General features: G+C 46.3%; 6 protein-coding genes across 8 annotated transcripts; 2 read left to right on the forward strand and 4 right to left on the reverse strand.

Annotated features, from left to right (window-relative positions):
- Window positions 1-28: 28 nt before the first annotated feature.
- Window positions 29-10,606, forward strand: BDBG_01159. 3 transcript variants are annotated; one of them, XM_031720215.1, is made up of 6 exons: window positions 29-1,067; window positions 1,119-3,392; window positions 3,513-4,131; window positions 4,196-4,231; window positions 4,287-4,527; window positions 4,709-10,606. In XM_031720215.1, the coding sequence occupies exons 1-4, from the start codon at window positions 494-496 to the stop codon at window positions 4,203-4,205; spliced, it is 3,477 nt and encodes a 1,158-aa protein (XP_031576289.1). In that variant the 5' UTR covers window positions 29-493; the 3' UTR covers window positions 4,206-4,231; window positions 4,287-4,527; window positions 4,709-10,606. The 3 variants fall into 3 exon arrangements, with proteins under 3 accessions (XP_031576289.1, XP_031576288.1, XP_031576287.1); XM_031720214.1 differs by having other exon boundaries at window positions 3,513-4,135; window positions 4,709-6,265; XM_031720213.1 differs by having other exon boundaries at window positions 3,513-4,231; window positions 4,709-6,265.
- BDBG_01160 (uncharacterized protein) lies at window positions 8,538-9,501 on the reverse strand (the record flags this gene model as incomplete). The annotated part of the gene is made up of 3 exons (XM_031720216.1): window positions 8,538-8,751; window positions 8,832-8,980; window positions 9,406-9,501. 3 exons carry the CDS (start codon window positions 9,499-9,501, stop codon window positions 8,538-8,540), a joined length of 459 nt encoding a protein of 152 aa, XP_031576290.1.
- Window positions 10,607-10,709: 103 nt separating the features above from the next.
- Window positions 10,710-11,120, reverse strand: BDBG_01161 (uncharacterized protein; the record flags this gene model as incomplete). The annotated part of the gene is made up of 1 exon (XM_002628207.1): window positions 10,710-11,120. One exon carries the CDS (start codon window positions 11,118-11,120, stop codon window positions 10,710-10,712), a length of 411 nt encoding a protein of 136 aa, XP_002628253.1.
- A 1,426-nt stretch (window positions 11,121-12,546) lies between these two features.
- On the reverse strand, window positions 12,547-12,996 carry BDBG_01163 (uncharacterized protein; the record flags this gene model as incomplete). The annotated part of the gene is made up of 2 exons (XM_002628209.1): window positions 12,547-12,927; window positions 12,988-12,996. 2 exons carry the CDS (start codon window positions 12,994-12,996, stop codon window positions 12,547-12,549), a joined length of 390 nt encoding a protein of 129 aa, XP_002628255.1.
- Window positions 12,997-15,029: 2,033 nt separating this feature from the next.
- BDBG_01164 (palmitoyltransferase pfa5) lies at window positions 15,030-19,128 on the forward strand. The gene is made up of 7 exons (XM_031720217.1): window positions 15,030-15,086; window positions 15,156-15,493; window positions 15,560-16,040; window positions 16,102-16,225; window positions 16,367-16,407; window positions 16,468-17,880; window positions 17,934-19,128. Exons 2-6 carry the CDS (start codon window positions 15,385-15,387, stop codon window positions 17,162-17,164), a joined length of 1,452 nt encoding a protein of 483 aa, XP_031576291.1. The 5' UTR covers window positions 15,030-15,086; window positions 15,156-15,384; the 3' UTR covers window positions 17,165-17,880; window positions 17,934-19,128.
- Window positions 17,953-19,251, reverse strand: BDBG_01165 (uncharacterized protein). Its single transcript, XM_031720218.1, has one exon. It carries the CDS (start codon window positions 19,131-19,133, stop codon window positions 18,657-18,659), a length of 477 nt encoding a protein of 158 aa, XP_031576292.1. The 5' UTR covers window positions 19,134-19,251; the 3' UTR covers window positions 17,953-18,656.
- Window positions 19,252-19,290: the final 39 nt, after the last annotated feature.

A 19,290-nucleotide genomic window follows, 5' to 3' on the forward strand; every position in this document is an offset into this window, starting at 1 on the left:
CTTCTCCTCTTCTTCTCCACTTCCACATCTTCTCCTAACCATCATCGCCAAATTCTTTTCTCTGTACTACGGCTTGCTTTCGACACCAGGCGTACTCATGCTTCGAGTACATCATTTACGGTGCAATACTATCTAATCGCTACGCATGTTTTCGTGATGTGGCTAGATTTATTTTGATGAACTACCTCTCCAGGTTATCGACCATTTAGCTCTCGCCAAAAGATCCGTTTTCATTCTCCGACTACAAAAATCACCCCCTGTGCGGTGTGTGATGTTACGATTGGAGACTGGTGGTATTTACTGCCGCTTCTCACTCTTCTTGACGCGTAATACACATTCAACATCTTTATTGCGACTTGGGTCGGATTTACTCACATTTACAGAAGGGCTTAAAGGATCTCTTTAATATCAACCAGCCACCCATCCTAAGCCCGCCCGTGATATAATATATCCCGTCTCTTTGTATACCAGCGACTACGAACATCTTCTCAATATGTCATCGAATTACCCCCCTACCCCTTCGTTCGGTGGTCACTATAACCCCTCTCAACAATGGCCTCGAGATCCTCCCTCGTCAGCGCTAGGTGAGGGTTCTGATGCCTACCACCCACCACCTCAATCCTACTCGACCAACAACCCTAGCTTTAAGTCAAGCACTCAGATTCCAGGTTTTTCGGGTAATAATAACGCGCCCATACCTTTTGCGCCACCTTTTCCCTTCGTGCCACCTTTTCCTCCTTCCGTGGGCTTTCCCCAGCAGGCCATCGCGTCTCAACCCCAACAAAATGGTTTAGCTGAAAACTTACCTCCAACCCTCACGGGTGCTACAATAAAAGAAAATGATACGGCCGCTACGGCCGAAGGTTCGGACCCAATGGAATCGCCGGAATCCACGAATTTTGGTGACAGAGAGGAAGGTGAGCTAAGCAATGGGGAGATAGGAGCAGAGGAACCAGAGTCATATGGGTACAAAGACCATCAACCGAAAGAGGACATTGCTGGGCCATATCTACAGCCACATCGGCCAAATGAAAAACCGAAGCGGTATAGTGACGTTGGTGCTCAGGGTATTTGCGCTCATCCTGCATTATGGCAACATCCAACTGACCATGGCGCAGGACAACCTTCTTTTTCTCATTCATCCAGCACGCGTCAGCAACCTCCTGAAGGCCCCCGAAATTCGAACAAGCTAGGAAAGCATCAATTTCCCCAGCCAAATAAGACTTCCGCTGGGTTCTCTGGCCAGGATATGAGACCGGCCGATTTAGATACTGGCACATCTGCTGTCCATGGGGAAAGTGCTCAGGATAAATTAGGCTCTCGGGGCCACCACACAGTCCCGATGGAAGACGCGAGAAGCCCTCGCGAATCATTGCCTGTCTCTTCCGTCCAGTCACCCGCTTCCTGTGATAAAATAGACATAACTACTAATGGAAGCCGGACATACCCCTTATATGGCAAGTCCCCAGCGCAACTACGAGTCCAGGCACAGGGGGCATTACTAGGTTTAGCTCCCCACAATATCAAATTTGATGAACTTGTAAACGAAGGCATCGATCCAGTTATTCTCAAACGGCTTTACGATGAGATTGGACTCAAAATTACGTCCACCCGAAACAAACAGCACGCCACCACTAATCAGTCAAAAGAAGAGAAGCCCATGTCAGCTGCAAAGCCGCTGGTCGTTCCCGATTCCGACGCTGAAGCTGCTATGACGCCTGTCTCGCGTTCAGCTCCCGATGCGCTGGTCAAAGGCCCAAACAGTGAAGTTGTTCCAGAGGCACCCAGGATACCGAACCACCAGCCGACACAAGGAATATCAAATACGTTCACTACAGACTCAAGCAGGCCTATGGAGCGCAAGGATATAATTGCCCGAATGCTTGCAAATAAGGCCGCAAAGCCTCCGAGTACTACAGAGTCTGCCAAGTCTGAAGACCCAAAGAAGTCAATACCACTGCAAAAATCGCCCTCAGTCCCTGCTAACGATATTCCTTCCACCGCAAGAATGCCAACCTCACAGTCGCCACCCCAGGTTACCAGCGAGACTCGGGCGAAGGAGAAGAATAAGGCCCAGACGGAGTTGGCTAGGCAACGAATGGAACAATTGAAAAAACAAGGAATTGGAAGAAGCCAAACCCGGTCAGCTGTTGAAGCTCCGGCTGTTGCCCAACGACTTCCGGCAATTAACAGCCTGACTCTTAGCTCGCAAAATTCCACGTCCCCATCTCAGTCCTCCCAACCTCTACCATCCCTAAGCCATCCGTTGCCTAGCCGCCCACCTGCGCCCGAGCCACCGTCAAACGCTCGCATCCCTGGATTGTTCATGACTAGTTCTGAACCTACTAAAACCCAAGAAGTCTCTATTAATAGTAATAACTCCATCCCATCAGCGGAGCCATCATCGATAAAGATACGAGCTCCCCGAAAACGACCAAGGGCGTCCGACTTCACTGATGAGCCGAGCCCCGCACTCCAGAAAACTCAATTTGCACAAGAAAAGAGTGTCTCAAGCACCCAACATAAGGTGATTATTGACATAAGTGAGGATGAATTCATGTATGGTTCGGATAATGATACTACTGAGCCAAAGGGCCCCGGAGCCGAATCCCCTTTCGTCGGATCGGGTAGGACTTCGACATCGAATCAACTACTAACCCGAGATCTTCCTCCCCTATCCGACTTCCCTTCACGGAACTACTCCCATCGTTCCACTCCGGCAGTATCGACACCACAGCCGCGCAACCGAGGGAAGGGTCCAGACGATCTAAACGCGGAGCTCCAGGCCATGCGCCAGAGAATAGCAGAGTATGAGCAGCGCAAGAAAGCAAAACAATCTGCAAGTCGAGTAGAGTCACCGGGAGCCTTAGCGCACTCGGCTACAACCTCAGCCGACGAGAACAGTTCCGCTGCTCCAGAAGCTCAATGCAAGTCGACGATAGAAACTGAACTCGCTGTGCCACCCTCGAGCCAACCCGAGAATTCACAGGCTCATTCCACCAGTCCGGAGAAGGTAGTGAATTCGGGAATCCAAGCAAGCCTAAATTCTGATGGTGCCCTTCGTAGCCAGTCAGTTCTACCGCAGGGCTCGCTTGACCCCACGCATATTGAATCGATACGGAAGAAGTTCATGCGCAAAAGAGAAATAGAATCCGGGCTTCCCGTACTTGATGCTGAATTACAAAGATCCGAAGCGCGGTTGCGGCAGTTTCGTGAGGAAGAACAAAGGTTACTGGCCGAAATCGAGAAGGGAAAAGCCGGAAAACGTCTTCTCATTGAAGAACTAGAATCCCTCGGGATTGAAACCGCTGGGCAATCTATTGAGGAACTCCAAGCCACTAAGGACCGCCTGGAAGAAGCAGATGAGGATGAAGATATGTGTGATGATCAAGGTGAGCTCTACTCCCAAAATGGCGATTACCGTTTCGCACTTCCTCGCAGCCTATCGCGATCGGCCCCTAGTATTGTTCTAGTTGTCAGAGAAACTCACACTTCGGTTTACAATTTTCTAGCCCAACAACCCACCTCAAAGGAAACTACTGCTGAGATTGCATTAAACCATCAAGAATCAGCTCTCAGTGGTGTGGTTCAAGACCGTGGCTCCACATCATCAATCCAACCGTCGGCTAGGGAGCAGATGGCGGCCCCGCGTTTTGAGACCGTCCCAAAGACATCCCAAGAAGCGATAGATATGAGAATGTCTCCCCCCAAGGAAACTAGCGTTCTTTCCCAAGCTGACATTGCAGATGATGGGACGACATGCTCTAGCTCCGCCATGGACGAGTCGATGGGAAGCACACAAGATATGTTGGACCTAGAAGAAGAGACACAAGACCCCGAGGCACTGGAAGAGCGAGCCCCATCTCGATCTGAATCCGTTGCAAAATCAAAAATCACTGATATGGGCGAGCGATCGTCTCAAGCGAGCGTTTCTCCTGAGCCTTTGCACACTGGTTTGGAGAATAAACCAGCTCCTCCCGTGGTTAAACCTGATAACTCTGGAGCTTCAATGAGTTACCAGGGATCTTCATCTGGATCGGATGGATACGAACCTCCCGAACCGGATCCTGCTCCAGAGCAACCCGGTCTCGTTCAAACTTCGCCCTGCCTTGTTTTACCAGATGAAGTAGAGCATGTACCTGCCGACTCATACTCTCTATCCCAAAATGAGAATACACTAACTGTAGATACCCAGGGCGCTGTGACTGACCTCGGTCCGGATTCTCCCAAGGTATGAAGACCTCGCCCCTTCAGATTCCATTGGACAGTTTTAAAGTATTCAATAGGCCAAAGAGGATGCAGAGCGTGCCCATCGCTATTTTACCCCTTACAGGAGTCCGTTAAGGTTATTTAAGGCGTACCGATATCACCCTCGCTTCACTGAAGATGTTAGTGGTGGCTATCGCTCGTTAACTTACAGCCATAACATCGATCCTCATAATTACGTATGTCCATACGAGGCCGCAGGCGGATTTTGTAACGACCATTCGTGCGAATATCAGCACTTTCGACATATGACCTTGAGTGGTGCGTCGACGAAGATGAGCTCAAGAATTTGATTATGTTTCCACATTTTTGCAGCCCTTCCCCACCCTTCACTTCTCTTATCTCGTTCATTCGACTATATATCCCGCAATGTTTCCCGGTCCCCTTTTATCCCTTTGGCAGTGCTCGGAAGCTGACGTAGGACCGATATTAACCCTCATAGATGACAGAATACTTGTTGAAATGAGCTCCCTCAGAGAAGGAAAGACTCCTGAAGAACGGGACGAGTATGTTGCCGGATTAAAACAGACCATCAGCGATATGCGACGCGATAAGGTGAAAGATCTCAACACTATTGCGACGGAAGTTACCGGTTACCGTAGACGGTTTCTACGTGACCCTTCCCGAGTTCTAGCCTTGTAGACTGGTTTACGATCATCTGGTTTTATACATGAACACCATTACAACAACCATACGACTTTATATTCATTTGCAGGCCGATTTTTCTGCCGCTCCTCCTTTATAACAGGTGAGATGGTTGTGCGAGATCCCATAATTTTCGATGGGAGGCAATCAATTTCCCAGAGACAAAAAAATGATGGGTGGATATGAAATCCCAGACATATATTCCCTACCTATACCCTTGGATTACTAGCTGTTTCGCACAGCACTTTTCTCTATTCCTTTCTCCAACGAAATATTTCAGCAACCTTGCCAGTACCACATTCTTCTCTCTCTTATGTTCTTCCTCTCTCTTGAGGGATGACGCTTTTATAGGCATTCCGCATTTCAGCGTGGCTGGCTCGGCTTTTATCTTTGTTACAGCAAAATACTAAGACTTCTAGTCTACAAGGCTTGAAATTTTCTTCTCCTTTCCTTCCCCGTTAAGATCTTGCATCTACAGGTTTTATTCCACTTTATTTACGTCATTGTTTCTGCTGGTTAAGTGAAAAAGGGAGAAAAAAGGAGAAACGGCAGGGGGAAAAGGAAGAAGACAAAATGGCGCGTACCTAGTGGGAGTTCAGAGTTCGCCGAACCCAATCGTAGAAAGCGATGGGTACCAAGGGGGTGAGAAAGGGGCCAGCACGAATGAGCGGGTACCATGGCGGGATACAGTGCTACACACTACCCACAGGTTGCCAATATGGCTTCGATGACAGCACCACCACTACGCCCACGCCCAATATTGGGCGGTTACATATTTGGAGCTGAATGACAGAGGCTGTTGTTCTCCGTTTATTCAGGAACAGGACGCCCTTGGATGAAAATGCCAGCAGCCACACTAAAAACGACAACATGGAAGGGAGAAGCAAGGACGGTGGGAGGCATGAAATGTTTATAACTATTCAGCAATAGATTCAGATATCCAATCATTTAACAATATGATCATTACATACTCCGTACCTTTTCAATTTATTCCTCAAAAGCAGAGCAAACACAGACCAGTACAGGATTGTATATCTCCTGTAGACATGAGTTGGTTGTTGGATTGAAATGATCGCCTCTTTTCCGCATTTTTAGTTTGGTTATTCTACAACCATCATTCCTAATGTGACATTTTCACTTTCTCAACTTGACACATATATCCCATGGCTATATAAATGAGAAATTGCCTTTGCCTACAGCATTAATAATGATAAATTAACAAATTCGACACCAAAAGGGTTGGTGTTTATATTCCTTATTTTTGCTGTCTAGTTCAGCGCAACTACAACTCTGCTGATAAAAATATACTTGGGTGGAATACAAGAGAAGCTATTGCAAGTTGTAACTGTTTTGTGACCAAATCTATAGATGAGAAACTATTCAAAGCAATTTTTATTTCTATCTTTCTTTTTAACGCAAGAAAGATATCAAAATAAAGGAAACAATCGATCGATTGTGTCAGGGACACATGAACGGAAAATGAGTTTAAGACTCGATGCACAGCTTTGTCATTAGCGGAGTGACTCACGCCCAAGGCCGCTAAAACATATATCAAGAGTTCAAGAGTGAATGACTGTGATCCTCAGGATGTAACTCCCTCCCATTAGTCAACTGGTCTGTTTCACGTATGATTGATTTACTGTGGACCCTAGCTTCACTTGCCTTCCGCATTATCAAAATCCCGGAGAATCTCACAGGATCATTGGTCAGTTAGTTCTTGAACCAAGCCGTATTTCCCCATATATTTTTTGGTTATGCAAAGAATGCTGAGTCAAAACTAGACCCCAAGGCGTTTTCCTTGAGGCAGATCTGAGCCGAAGCCCATCAAGTGTCCCGGTATGGAAGGTGGATATAAATTTGGTGGATGAATGAGAATTTACGCCGGTTTACCTTTTTGTCGTGACGGGGAGGCCGATGGGAAGGTAGTATGACACATCCGGCGCCCGCTTTTTACGAGTTTACCGAGCTCCGGACAGATTGTATAGCTCGGAGACTATATACGGTACAACAAGGGCTTGTTTGGCTGAGCGTTAGAGTAAGGACATGCCATTTCCCGGTGGCATCTGGGAGGCTGCGACTCGGGAGACTCCACCGGTGGGGAGCGACCAGTTTGAAAGTGAGGTGTGGACTTTAATCAGGCAAGGGGCGGTTTTCTTTTTGCAGGCGAGCAGACGCCAGATTTTTAATTGCCTGACATGATCGTTCGTGCACAACCTGCCAGGATTTGCGGTGAAAAAATAATAAGAAAAGCCCTCTACGTGTCCGTCGGTTCGTTTCTTTTCTGTTTTTGCACGTGCTGATGGTGCGAGTTAGGGCTGTGATTGGGATTGGTTGGTTAGAATGATATGTGGCGGTGCAAAACCTGAGGCTAACCAGCTCGGAGGCTGGCATGTTTATAGTCTCCCTTTACGAGCCGTATGTAATAATACTGCCTTTGGGCGCACTAAATACATTGCCGTCAGCTTTTCATTTATTGGGGGCTTTGAAGTTCTTCTGATGCTGTGACCGATGTTGCGGCCGGTGTTGTGATTTGGTGAAACTTGCCGTTCGTACTGCTGCGCCTCATCCAGTAACCGTCAACAGGATGTGCATGCCACAGTCCTCCAAGCAGGCTAATGGTTGAAGGGGTAGAATTGAAAGCCAAGCAGTACCTGCTACCCAATGGGAAAGATATCGGCTCCTTTGATATCGATTGGTTGGGCTAGGTGGTACTGTGCTTGGGCAACCGGTACGGAACAGAGAAACATAAGGTCCGCCAAACAGACCGGATTTCGAGGAGCATGACTGGGGCAATGAATCTTACGCCTGACCAATAACTCGTCATAACCCGCAATGCAGCGGAATTTATTCCCTGTCGTCACTGGAGAGGGTATGATATCAGTGAACAAGGACCTGAGGAATCGCAGTTCTCCGCCATTGGCGAATGAGGGAGATGCGGGGTACTAGGGGCTGTGAGGAACCATCTATCTGTGGAGAGGCATTTCCTTGGTATGGCCTGGGAGTGAGAGACAAGGAAAGATAACAGGGCAAGTGGAGTCTTCGTCGGGCACCGGTCTGATCTCCGCGGGAAGGCTTCTAGAAGCCTGATGGAAGGGGGTTCATGGATTTGAATCCCCTGGCTGGCGGGTCACGGCACGTCAGAAAGACGCACAGCTGACCACGATACGGGTCTTCGTCTGCTTTAAATCCTTGGCACTGAATAATTCCACCCAAAGATTGGTTTCTGGGATCGCAAGCTTGATCACACTCCGGATCGATCGAGTGCATTGATCCCTGAAAAAGCCGCTACTCCCGCGCTAGAAGGCCGCTAAAGCCTTCTAGAAAATGTCCCGTGATCATGGCATCAACAATCCCTACATTAAACGTCAGTAGCGTCAAAATATGCGGGGGCGATGGGGCGGGAGATCGCGTTGGTGAGAAGTAAGGCCCTTGTTTCTCGCGCGGCTGATGGGAGGAGTATGATGAGACTTACTATGAGCGGTTTTCTGAGAAGCCTCATTCCGTCGAACTTCTCACCCCTTGTCCCTGATAACTAATCAGAAGGCTAAGCAGAATAAGGCGCGATCGTTAACCATCTTTCGCCAATTACATACGAGCCATTTCTGAATAATTATCAGGCCTGGTGGCTAGTCCACTCTTCCGCCAGGGAAATCTGTGGTCATATTGGAACGGTTCGCGCAGGTGACCTGCGGCCTGCCAGCGGAATTCCCATGTTGTTGTCTTTTTACACTTTTTTCAGCTTTTTTGGCGTTAACATAGCGATCCTTCGTACGGATACCCCAGTGGTTCCCAGGTTCTAACATATGATTCCGGTATAGGCCTTGCTGGAAATCAGGTTCGCTAGCATCAATGATGTTCATCTCTTCGCGTGCGCCATGCAGGGCGACCAGTGGGAAGCAAGCATAAGAAGGTCAGCTTACAAAATCTGTGCCCAACCAGTTACCGGGGCCAGGCCGCTATTCTGCCGTTCCTTGGCCGTTCGCCGTTTGATCGCGGAGCGGAAGAGAGTCGCCAAGACTAAAGCAATCTCAGGGATAGGGCTTGCGTGGTCACGGGGTGCAGCCTGACCCTAATCGAACCAAGCCCGGCGGGGCAGGCGGGGTTTTAAGCCGCATTCCCAAACAGGCTAGCTCTGGGGCCCCGGCATTACAAGCACCGCAACGTCCAAACCACTTCGACTTCCTGAGACCAGCAGACTCGAAAACATGCCAACCAAATGAGAAACGCAGGTACTATCTCAGCAGAGAAATGTCTTACAGGTAGCCTTGCTCTTTAAAACGCCAGGTAATTTAAAAATTCATTTGTCTATCAATAAAACACGGCGTTCATGGGAGGAACAGTTGGAGAAAAACAAAATAAAAAGCAAGTGAAACCCGTTAAACTGTCAGCCAATCCACGCAGGTCATTCCTCTTCAAAATCTCAGACATCTGCACACCACCGTAGTCCCGTACCTTTTTCTTTTTCCTTCAGGTGTCATCCCAGGGAAAAGGTACCCGATACCCTTCCGTCCTTCCCACTGGCTGCCACAGCTGAGGCGCACCCGCAGTTAAAAATACGAGCTCTTCAGCCCAAGGGAGGGAAGTGAACATTTTCAGCTCGTCTCAGCGGTAATGTGGTTGCGGGAGTACCGTCTCTCCATTTGCAGAACTCTTTCAGACGGATAGTTCGATTTCTGCTGCTGGTTGCGTATCCTGGGTTCCCATTGGCAAACTGTCCCTGGGTATTTTTATTTGTTCCTTTTGGTTGGTCAACTGGTTCAGGGGTTGTCTGCAGGAGTTGAGGGGAAGCTGATAACCGTAACATAATCAACCCGGAACGTGAACAGGCAAATAATAAATTGAGCCAATTTATTTTGGTCTCAAGTTAACATCAAAATGATTTTGGGAGAAGTCAGAGGAGAGTTTTGGATATCAGTGCTAGGCAAACAGTGATATCATTGAGGGCTCAGAGGCAGGCAGCGGCTAAGCCAATGGTGTCGTCTGAACGGCCTTGCCCTCCAGGCAGCGAGGAAGAGCTAAACCGCGAACACAAATATATTTCTTCTTTTTTTAGTTTTTTTCTCTCGAAGGGATGATTCTTTTCGAGGCGAGGTTCGGGAGGGAAATCACTTGGACATACCAGAAGGCTCATATTATTGTTTTGGGATGTGGTTTCTTTAGCCGTGGTCTGTTCCCTCACGTTTAACTCTGATGACTGGGCTCAAGCTCCACCGGACATGGATAAGCCGCTAACTTAACGGGGCTAGGCTAGCCTGCAAGGCATTCTGGGGCTGACTCCTGCCTAAATATAAAGGCAGAAGAAGACTTGAGTAATTTCTTAACTGCAAAACCGCTTCAATTGATGCCTCTAGAGTGAAAGCTCCGATGCCAATGATCTAAAATACAAAACCCGAAAAATAAAGCTCAAAAGTAATCTCTGAAAAGTCCCGGCCGCAAATGCAACCCTACCCTATGCGGCTAAACAGCGACATTAAAAAAGCAAAATGCAAACATTGAAAGAACAACACTGCAGTTGAATAGAAAAATGAATAACAAACAGCATACAATAAAAGAACAACAAAAACAGAAATCCAGTCATTATACATATCCAAAATACAAAATACAAATCGCATGCTCAAGCGCTAAATATAACAAAAATCGCTGGACATGCCCGCTAAAATGCAAACAAATCGAAAGGTATGTCGGGCCTGCCAACAATAACTTCTGTCAAGCCAAAGCAGTCAGAATTTGAAGTTTCCCAGATTTAGACATGGGATAAAGTACCTTCTGGATTAAAGCCATCTTCGTGATAGAAATAGTTACTTGATATGCGTGCAGTACCCACAAACATCATGGTCGCAATTTACGCAGCGGCCCTGGTTCTGGTATACCTTGGGGCCATCTCCGCATGAGCAGCAGATGTAGAGGTCTGTAGCGCGGTTGATAATCGAGGCTTGCAGGTCTTCTAACATCTCTCTAGTGGCGCCCGGTAGTGGAAGGGAAGGGTTTGTATAGGTATTAAGGTGGCAATCGGTGGAGGGCATGTGGTCCAATGTTCTGAGGTTTCCGGACGAGGAGAGGCTTTCAGTTCGCAGGGTTGAGCCGTCAACGGTGTCGTATGTGCAGCAGGAGCATGGCTGATGGCTACAACTGATGCAAGAAGGGTAGTTTGAGATCATCATCGGTCCGAAATTGCAGTTTCCGCAAATCCAGTGCGTTGCGTATGGCATGGCTATTAATTTGAAGAGGCGGTCGAGTTTGAAATATGAGGATTCGAGAAGATATATTTGTTTGTGGGCTTTCTCGGTGGGTATGTAGGTAGTAAAGAGGAATCATTGAGAATGTTATGAAGAAAAGAAAAGGAAAGGAAATGGAGATGAATTCAGGGGAACGACGGCATATTTAAGCATGGACAAGGCAGCGGGAAAGACATGTCGGAATGACCTGCCATGTATGCCTGAAGAACAAGCTAGTCTTCCAGTCAGGGCTCGTAGCAGAAGGGCAATTCTAGGCCAGTGCATCGCCCCGCCATGTAGGTCACGTTTAGCCCACAATGCCGAGGAGATCAGAAGGAGCCGGCGCCCAAAACATTCCAAGCCATAAATGTCTTAACGCACTGGGCTGTTGTAGATCCTCTAAACCATGTAATTGCAATGACTGATAGGAGTACGCTCTGTGCATAGCGTAATTGAGTCAGTCGGGAGATAGGCAAGGCCCCACCTAGTGGTGGAGTCATCTGATTGGCCCGGGCGGTACGCCAAGGTTGGTGGCCTTGGAGGACAGGGTTGCGCCCCAGGGACTTGGTTAAGGCTGACCGGGTGCACGAGTCGAGTCCCAGAAGACATTCCGTGCCATGGCGGAGAGAAATCCCGTTGCCTCAAAATCCCTCAGTTAAGGATTGCCGAAATGGCAATACGTCAGTTTGGAGAAGCCGATTTTCAATCTGAGACCGGAGTCGAATTATTTCAGGCAACATGCATTTGGTATGAGTACCTTCTGTTGAAATTTTGACATCGGCGTATTCCAGCCTGCACCAATCTAGGCAGCCTTATCCTGGTGAATCAACTCTTCAGGAGTAACTCTGAAAACCACAGCAGGCTAAAGAAAAACACATTTCGCAAGGAGTTTTGAACAAAACTCAATAATACATACAGCAGAACAGGTTTGAAAATTTCAGAGATTCGCGTGTGCAAATAAAAAGAGAAAATAATCAGCCAAAAACAATTACAAAACGCCTTCGAGGAGGGCGAAACACACTCTACTAGTAATTTCATCGGCAAACAAGAGGTTTGATGAGATTTTCTTTATCATTACCCGTTAAAATTTCAGTAACAGAAAGAATAAAAATCCAAAGTCATGACATGCAAGCTCTCAAAAGAGGAAGACGCAAAAATTGTAAAAAACGAAAAGTGAAAGAGTACACCAAAAATTAATCGATGGGTATCAATATAGTAAAAAAATGAAATAGCATCGAAGTCCAAGGAGTGTGTTTGTTAAGACAGGCGAACAGGGCTACTTTGGCGACTCTTGAACGAGCATTTCACTGCACTCGGACCATCTCGGTGTGGATAGAGCGAAGAATAAGACCCATGTGAAGAGTAGTTTTGGAAACAGGCCCATAGGCAAACCGTGCTAAAGTTTAGGATAACGGACCTTTCATTTCTTCTTCTCGGGCGTCTTGTCGTTGGATTTCCCGGCTTGAGAATCTTTGCACCGGTGTTTTTCAGTCCGCTTTTCAGGATAATGACCTTTTGGGCCTGAAGGCTCATTTAAAATAGTCCGATACCCTTCGTTAGCTCCTCCGGAGCGCTGGGTGTTTCTTGAGGAATTGGCATCGTTGTACAGCTGTTCTTGAATCAAACGAAGATTATCGTGGTTTCTACGGTCTTCGGGAGAAACGTATTGTAATAGGGCGTGCTGGCTAGGACGGCGACCGGTAGGATCTGGTGGATAAACGAGATAGGCTGAAGGACAAGCATACATGCCGCTTTGCAGAATGCCATTTTCGGATTGTTGATATCCGGTTCTTTTATGAGGCTAGAAATGTAATATGTTAACTCAAAAGTTGATCTGTTGGGGGGAGTTCGATGCACTTACAGTGGACATTTCAAGCCGTTTGACGCGTGTGAATATCGGAACCTGAATTATTCAAGGAACGCGAAGGAATGTGTATGTGGCAGACAATGGAGATGGAGTAGAAAATGATCATCGATCTCAAGATGCATGGTTCATTTTGCTAATAGAAAACAGCACTATAACGGAGGGGATAAAATATTAATATCATGAAGGCAGCAGAATCCAGGTCTGGAAATTCTTTTTGCCCAACACCACTTCATTGGACAACAAAACCTAAGTATTTCAAAAACCATCGAAGTCAAATTTGGGTAAACCGTGAAAGGAAGGAACTATTGGACCCGGAATTTAGATGTTTCTAATTTCAAGGCTCCGTGGCGCCGAGTAATACACAGCGAAGTCCAAAGCCGGAGGAGTTCACAATCTGACGGTGTCCCAAGACGTTCGAGGATATAGCACAGCCACACGAGGGAGGCATCTGGCTGCGCTCCGGGACGAAAATTGGCAATCAAGCATTGGTTTCATGTGTGGCTAGTGAAAAACCATGCAGAGGAAGGGTGGACTTGCCTCAACCGAAATGAACCAAGTTTGGAGCGAAATGTATTTCAAATGCAAATGCAAATGCAAATGCAAATGCAAATGCAAATGCAAAAAAAAAAAAAAAAAAAAAAAAAAAAAAAAAAAAAAAAAAAAAAGAGGGGCGAGAAGGTGAGAAACAGCAAGCACCTTCGCAGCGCGCTAAGATTGTTCAATCTCGTAGCACTCGGACATGATCATAAGCTGGCGACTGAGCCCGACCCATCACATCATCGCAATCTCGCTAGAAACAATGTTCGTCCATGCAACAAACAACGAGGCAAAGCGGCCAGGGCATTGGAACCGAAAAGAAACGCCGGTGACAAGATGGTTTGTCAAAGGCTTAAATTAATATTTGCACAATTTCGTCAGACGGGGGCAAATTCCCGCCCTATCCTCAGAAAGAGTGGGCAAGAAACCAGAATGGCAACGAGGCTGAAAAGGGCTTGATCCAGCCTTGCAGCCTGGTTCTATAGTCATCAGTCGCTCCAAGCTCAAATAACACTTCGAGTCAATCGTAATGCCTAACTCGGCCCTCCCATCATTATAGCCTAGGAGGCCGTTTCCAAAATGCACTCAGGAGGAGCATGACGCATCATAACACCTTCGTCCCGCGTAGCCCATCAATCGCAAGATAGAAACGTGATTTAGAAACAACAATTTTTGAACATACGCAAGCTTTTTAAGGCCTGTTCCGTAGTTATAAGAAAGCTCAAATTAGGAATAAAATGGAGGAGGGGTTGATTCAGTGATTGCTGGTGGTTGGGTGGTTGGTTGGTGATGTTGCTCTAGATGGTGGGGAAGCAGAACTTGAACACGTGATTTAGACGATCAAATGGGGCTTTTGGAAATTTGCTAGCATTCAGGAAAACAGCTTGAAATAAGTTCAAGAGTTCCACATAAGTGTTAATAGGCTTTGATATATTGCAGAGAGGAAATCTAGTATAAAAATGGCAAATTATATCCGTGGGTCACTTCCTAGATAGATGTTGTCCAGCTCCCACTCAGTTTTGGCGGTTCCAGCCCAAGTACGGCAGCCTATAGTGACATTTGGGTCAAACAGGTATTTTATACTAGTTACTAGTGTTACAATGAGCACACATCAATAGAATAGTACTGTACTGTTTGTATTATTGGAGGATCCTGTCAAAAGTTTTGATTAGCACTAATAATTTAAAGTTGCATCTTAAATTCTTCCTCTGTACAGAGTAATAGTAATTGAGATCTTCTCATTGATGTTATTGAATGAAATAGAGATTCATATTGAAAGAGGGCTCTAGATCTGAGGGTCTACATACTCTGAGAGTCTGAGATCTCTATCTCTCAGACTCTATGCTCAGAAAGTCTCTATACCTGATATCTGAGAGTCTCTATCTCAGGGGCACTCTATATCTAGGAATCTCTATACTTTAGGACTCTATACCTGGGGGCTCTATACTCAGAGGGGACCGGTCCTGAGAATGATGAGAGATCTGTGGCCCGTGGGGTAGTCTTAGTCTGAAAGTCAAGATAACTAATTGGTGTGTGTGGTGTGTGTGTACCGTATGGTGAGTAGAATTATTAATGTGGAATTAAGCTTTTACACTGAAATACATTGACCCATATGTCACTTATAGGCTGCCGTACTACTGGCGCTGGTTACTAAGCTGCCAGTGCTCCGGAAGTTCTATCTTAAGAATTGGGTGGCTTCGAATTATGATTCTCGAACACCACCATCACCACTAACTATTGCTCATTTGCTCTTTAACCATATTTTGGCTGCTTCAACCCTATATGCTACAGCTTTAACTACAGTTTATAGGCCATTCTCTTGACGGAGTTATCCTTTTTAGGCCGCTTCATCTCATGGGCTGTGATCAGAAAGCTGCAAATCTCGCAGTTTCTCGCGTGGTCCCAGTGTTTCTTGGTCTCATCATTATATATACTAGCTGGACGTTTACAAAGTCATTATGTAGTATGTTTTTGCTGTTGTCTTCTCTCCCTTGATCTCCACCAGAGACAAATAGCTAATTCCTAAAAGTCGATTATCTGTTAGACCCCACTACGTCATCACGAAGAAAGGGAACGGCAATTGGATTATTGGTTGCTTTCTATATCCTGCTGATAGTACTTCTTGTGTCATACCTACGATTACTAGTTACCCTTATATGGAATCCTGACTACATACCTCGAGGACCGCAATACATCGAGTCTCAGGTGGAAACGGAGGCAAACAAAAGGATGAGCAAATATCGAGGACGAAGGAGGCCAACTTCAGACAAAAGCAACGGCGATGATGAATGGCATGGCCTTGGGACAATATTTAGAAGACCCGCCGAAAAAAGCTCTTACCCTGTCGATGCTTCTGGACTTGAAGCCTTCTACTTGAAGGACGTATTTGTCTGCAAGGAAGATGGTAGACCAGCGTGGTGCTCTACTTGCTACCAATTTAAATCCGACAGGGCTCATCATTGCCGGGAAGTAGGTCGATGCATAAGAAAAATGGACCATTTCTGCCCTTGGTGAGGAAACCCTCAGCATTTTCAACTTGAAGTCCAATTGATGCTGACTTAGATCCTTAAGGGTCGGTGGAGTGGTCAGCGAGACGTCCTTTAAATTTTTTATCCAGTTCCTTTTTTATACGTTTCTTTTTACAGCATTAATTTTGGTTGTGTTTGCTATATTTGTAGCAGAACACCGCAAAGAGGTATGTTGTTTCGAATATTCTTTTTACATATACTTCTTCCGTGCTGTGATTTTCACAATGAATTATCATCTATGCGCCAATTCCCTTTTCGATAATATGGCGAGTTGTTAGTGAAAATGAGTATGGCTAATGCATAGGTAGACTGGAAAAGTCATTGTCCATTGGGTTGTGGTTCTAGGAATGTGAGTTCACATTTTTCAACTGACAGATAAGGAATGGATTGATTTTTAATTCCTCTCCAGGAGCGCCCTGTTCTGCCTTTTCTCGTTGGGGATGCTGGGAAGTTCCATCCAACTCGCATGCCTAAACTCGTCTACCATCGAAAATCTTGATCGACGCACGAAAGTGTGGACCCTTGCTATTTTGATCCCAACTTCGCTGAAATTTAACAGAGACGGCACAGAATCCCAAGCCGCTCCGCCATTTCCTATAGTTTCGTTCTCTTTGCCGTTTGGAACATGCTCTCCTCTGCAAAACACATCTGACGTAGGTGGTTCCAACCTGCTGCAACGAGACTTCGCTATCCTACATACAAAGCCAGGAGAGAACCCTTGGGACTTGGGCAGCCCGTTGGCAAACCTTAAAGAAGTTATGGGATATTCTTTTCTAGACTGGTTTTCGCCATTGAAAAATTCTCCCTGCACTGACCATAGCAGCCAAGAAAGTGCCTTCCGCCTGGGTCCTGTTGTTCAACGACTCAGGCGTGAAGCTGGTCTAGAAAGCTGCAACAGTGGCGGAGATTTTACTTCTCATGATACAACGCAACGGAATAGAGGTCGAGGAAATAATAGAAAACCCAGCAACAGTTCCAAAATGCCCTATTCACAAAAGCGACGAAAACGCGAGCAAAGATCACGAGATATCCAAAAGCCACCAAACACCCACGGCAGGAACCACAGCCACGAGCCACATCGAAGTGATTCATCTAGAAATAAATGAATCTGCAATCCTTCGTGCCAGCACCACAACAGCATCAGATTCTCAATGCTGATGCTTGCCACTACTATTAATACTTTATTTTAATTTTTTAATACTCTACCTGTAATTTGTCTTTCGGTTCTTTCAGCAACCGTTCCCTATCCTTATGATTCTTCCCTTTCCGGGCAAATTTACATACAAAGTCGCCCTATTGGTCCGGATTTTCTACTAGTCCCGACTAAAACACCACCCCACACGTCACCCTTTTCGACACGGTGTGGAGCCTTCTTCTTATCTCTTCTTTACACAACTCGAGTACACCCCTTCCTTTGAAAATAGATATGTTAGTTCTGCACATGCCTTAACTCTTATATTAATAAAGAACATCCGCCCATTATTATGGCCACTCAGCTACCCAATATGAAGTAGACTAGTCGGTTTTGCGCCGTCCACACAATATTCCGGCGCTTATCGGCCGCCTGGGAACCAGTTGAACCAACCAAACGACAGGGTAGGTTTCCTTTCGTTCCACTAATATTGAAATGTGGACGTGCAACGCACGGCTAGAAAGCTTATTTCGACCCCCCTTGCTTGCGGTTTTAACAATAAAAAACAGCAGCCTAAGGACATAATCAGCCGTAAGGAAAATGGATCCCTTGTATGTACCATACATATACCGTACTCATAAGAAGGCTCCCTCAATACACATTTATGGACTCGTCATAGTAACTAGCTACGTAAGCTAACTTCAGTCCAACAATTTTAATAGACTTTTACTAATTAAAAATAGCGAAAGATATGTTGAGAGGTGAAGTATGGATAACCAAGTACATTGAACGATTGAGCTAATGTCAAAACTGCCGTTGGGAATGGAAATAAATATTAACGCCCAGGACGCAGCAGCCACCGGGGGGGGGGGGAGGGGGAGAAAGGGAATGAACACGAAATGCTTTAAAACGAGATCACAAGGTAGTGAGTGATAGATGCGAGTAACAACTAAGGCTCGCTCCAGCAATTTATTGTGGTATAAAACAGGGAAGTAACATAAGAGAATTATCTATGGAAACTATTAAGTGCATAGCAGAAACAAGGGAAGCTGATGTTACAGAACAGATAGAAAGCAAAGCAGAAGCATGGGTAAGGATAATGGTAACGGAGGGATGTGCTTGGAAATGAACGAATGACAGGCAGAATGAAATCGGGTAAGGATATAATGGTGGGTAGAAATAAAAGTCAAGGAGAACGAACCTAGTAAAACAGAACCATCGGGAAACCTTAGAAAGCAGACACGAAGGAAAGGATGAAAGACAAATCTATAACCAGGTCGAATGAGGAATCAATACAAAAAACATAGGGATACGGCCTGGTGAAAGTGCCTTGCAAACGGAATGTTTTTTCCAGCGCGACGCTATGCCCGATAACAACCGAAACTCCAGGCGAGAAGCCCATGCGAAGGGAGCAGCAAAACGTAATGGTACATCCTGTAAATGCGCGAGGTATTTCCTCAGATGGATTACTCTTCGACAATGCACCAAGAGCACTTTATATGCCCACACTCACTGCAGGCCTCGGGGGACAAATCGGGGTTGTTCAAATGTTCGTTCCCAGAAACATGGCAATACCACCAACCTCTCATTGGGGGCCGTGCAAACAGTTCGGGGCAACCCGCTAGGTGCACGTCGCATTTCATAACTGTGAAGTTCGCTCGAGTAACTGCATTGTCAAGAGCAGCGTGGGAAGCCGGGTCACCGGTAGACATAGGGCGTGGGATCAATGTCAGAAATTCGTCGAGAGGCCAACCTAGGCGTGATGTGTTTTGAGCCTCCCGAACTCTAGTAGTACAAACCGGGACGCACCGCGCGTTTCCGCTGTCGGTACAGGATGAGCATTTTGCATGCGAACACACTGGACATTTGCTAGGTGCATTGGCGATAAGGTTGAGTCCATCGCAATTACAGCATGTCCAAGTGTCGTCGTAAACCCGAACCATTTTGAGAGGTAGGAAGGAGAAAGGATATATTTATGGTAGGTGTGATTGAATTGAAGCCTTACACTGGTAAAAGGAAGAAAATTATCAAGATTATCGAAAAAAATATAATCTTGAAAGGGATTGAGAGCGATCTGAGAGAAGTAAAATTGGTTTCAAT

The sequence above is a fragment of the Blastomyces gilchristii genome (assembly GCF_000003855.2).
Source record: "Blastomyces gilchristii SLH14081 genomic scaffold supercont1.2, whole genome shotgun sequence".
Classification (NCBI taxonomy): domain Eukaryota; kingdom Fungi; phylum Ascomycota; class Eurotiomycetes; order Onygenales; family Ajellomycetaceae; genus Blastomyces; species Blastomyces gilchristii.

Bases quoted from the DNA above. Each gene is read 5' to 3' on its own strand.
- BDBG_01159 (XM_031720213.1), top strand. From the start codon at position 494: ATGTCATCGAATTACCCCCCTACCCCTTCGTTCGGTGGTCACTATAAC. The intron at 1,068-1,118 runs GTATTTGCGCTC...ACCATGGCGCAG, and splicing joins TAGTGACGTTGGTGCTCAGG to GACAACCTTCTTTTTCTCAT. The intron at 3,393-3,512 runs GTGAGCTCTACT...ACAATTTTCTAG, and splicing joins AGATATGTGTGATGATCAAG to CCCAACAACCCACCTCAAAG.
- BDBG_01164 (XM_031720217.1), top strand. From the start codon at position 15,385: ATGGGCTGTGATCAGAAAGCTGCAAATCTCGCAGTTTCTCGCGTGGTC. The intron at 15,494-15,559 runs GTATGTTTTTGC...AATTCCTAAAAG, and splicing joins GTTTACAAAGTCATTATGTA to TCGATTATCTGTTAGACCCC. The intron at 16,226-16,366 runs GTATGTTGTTTC...ATGCATAGGTAG, and splicing joins TAGCAGAACACCGCAAAGAG to ACTGGAAAAGTCATTGTCCA.
- BDBG_01165 (XM_031720218.1), bottom strand. From the start codon at position 19,133: ATGGTTCGGGTTTACGACGACACTTGGACATGCTGTAATTGCGATGGA.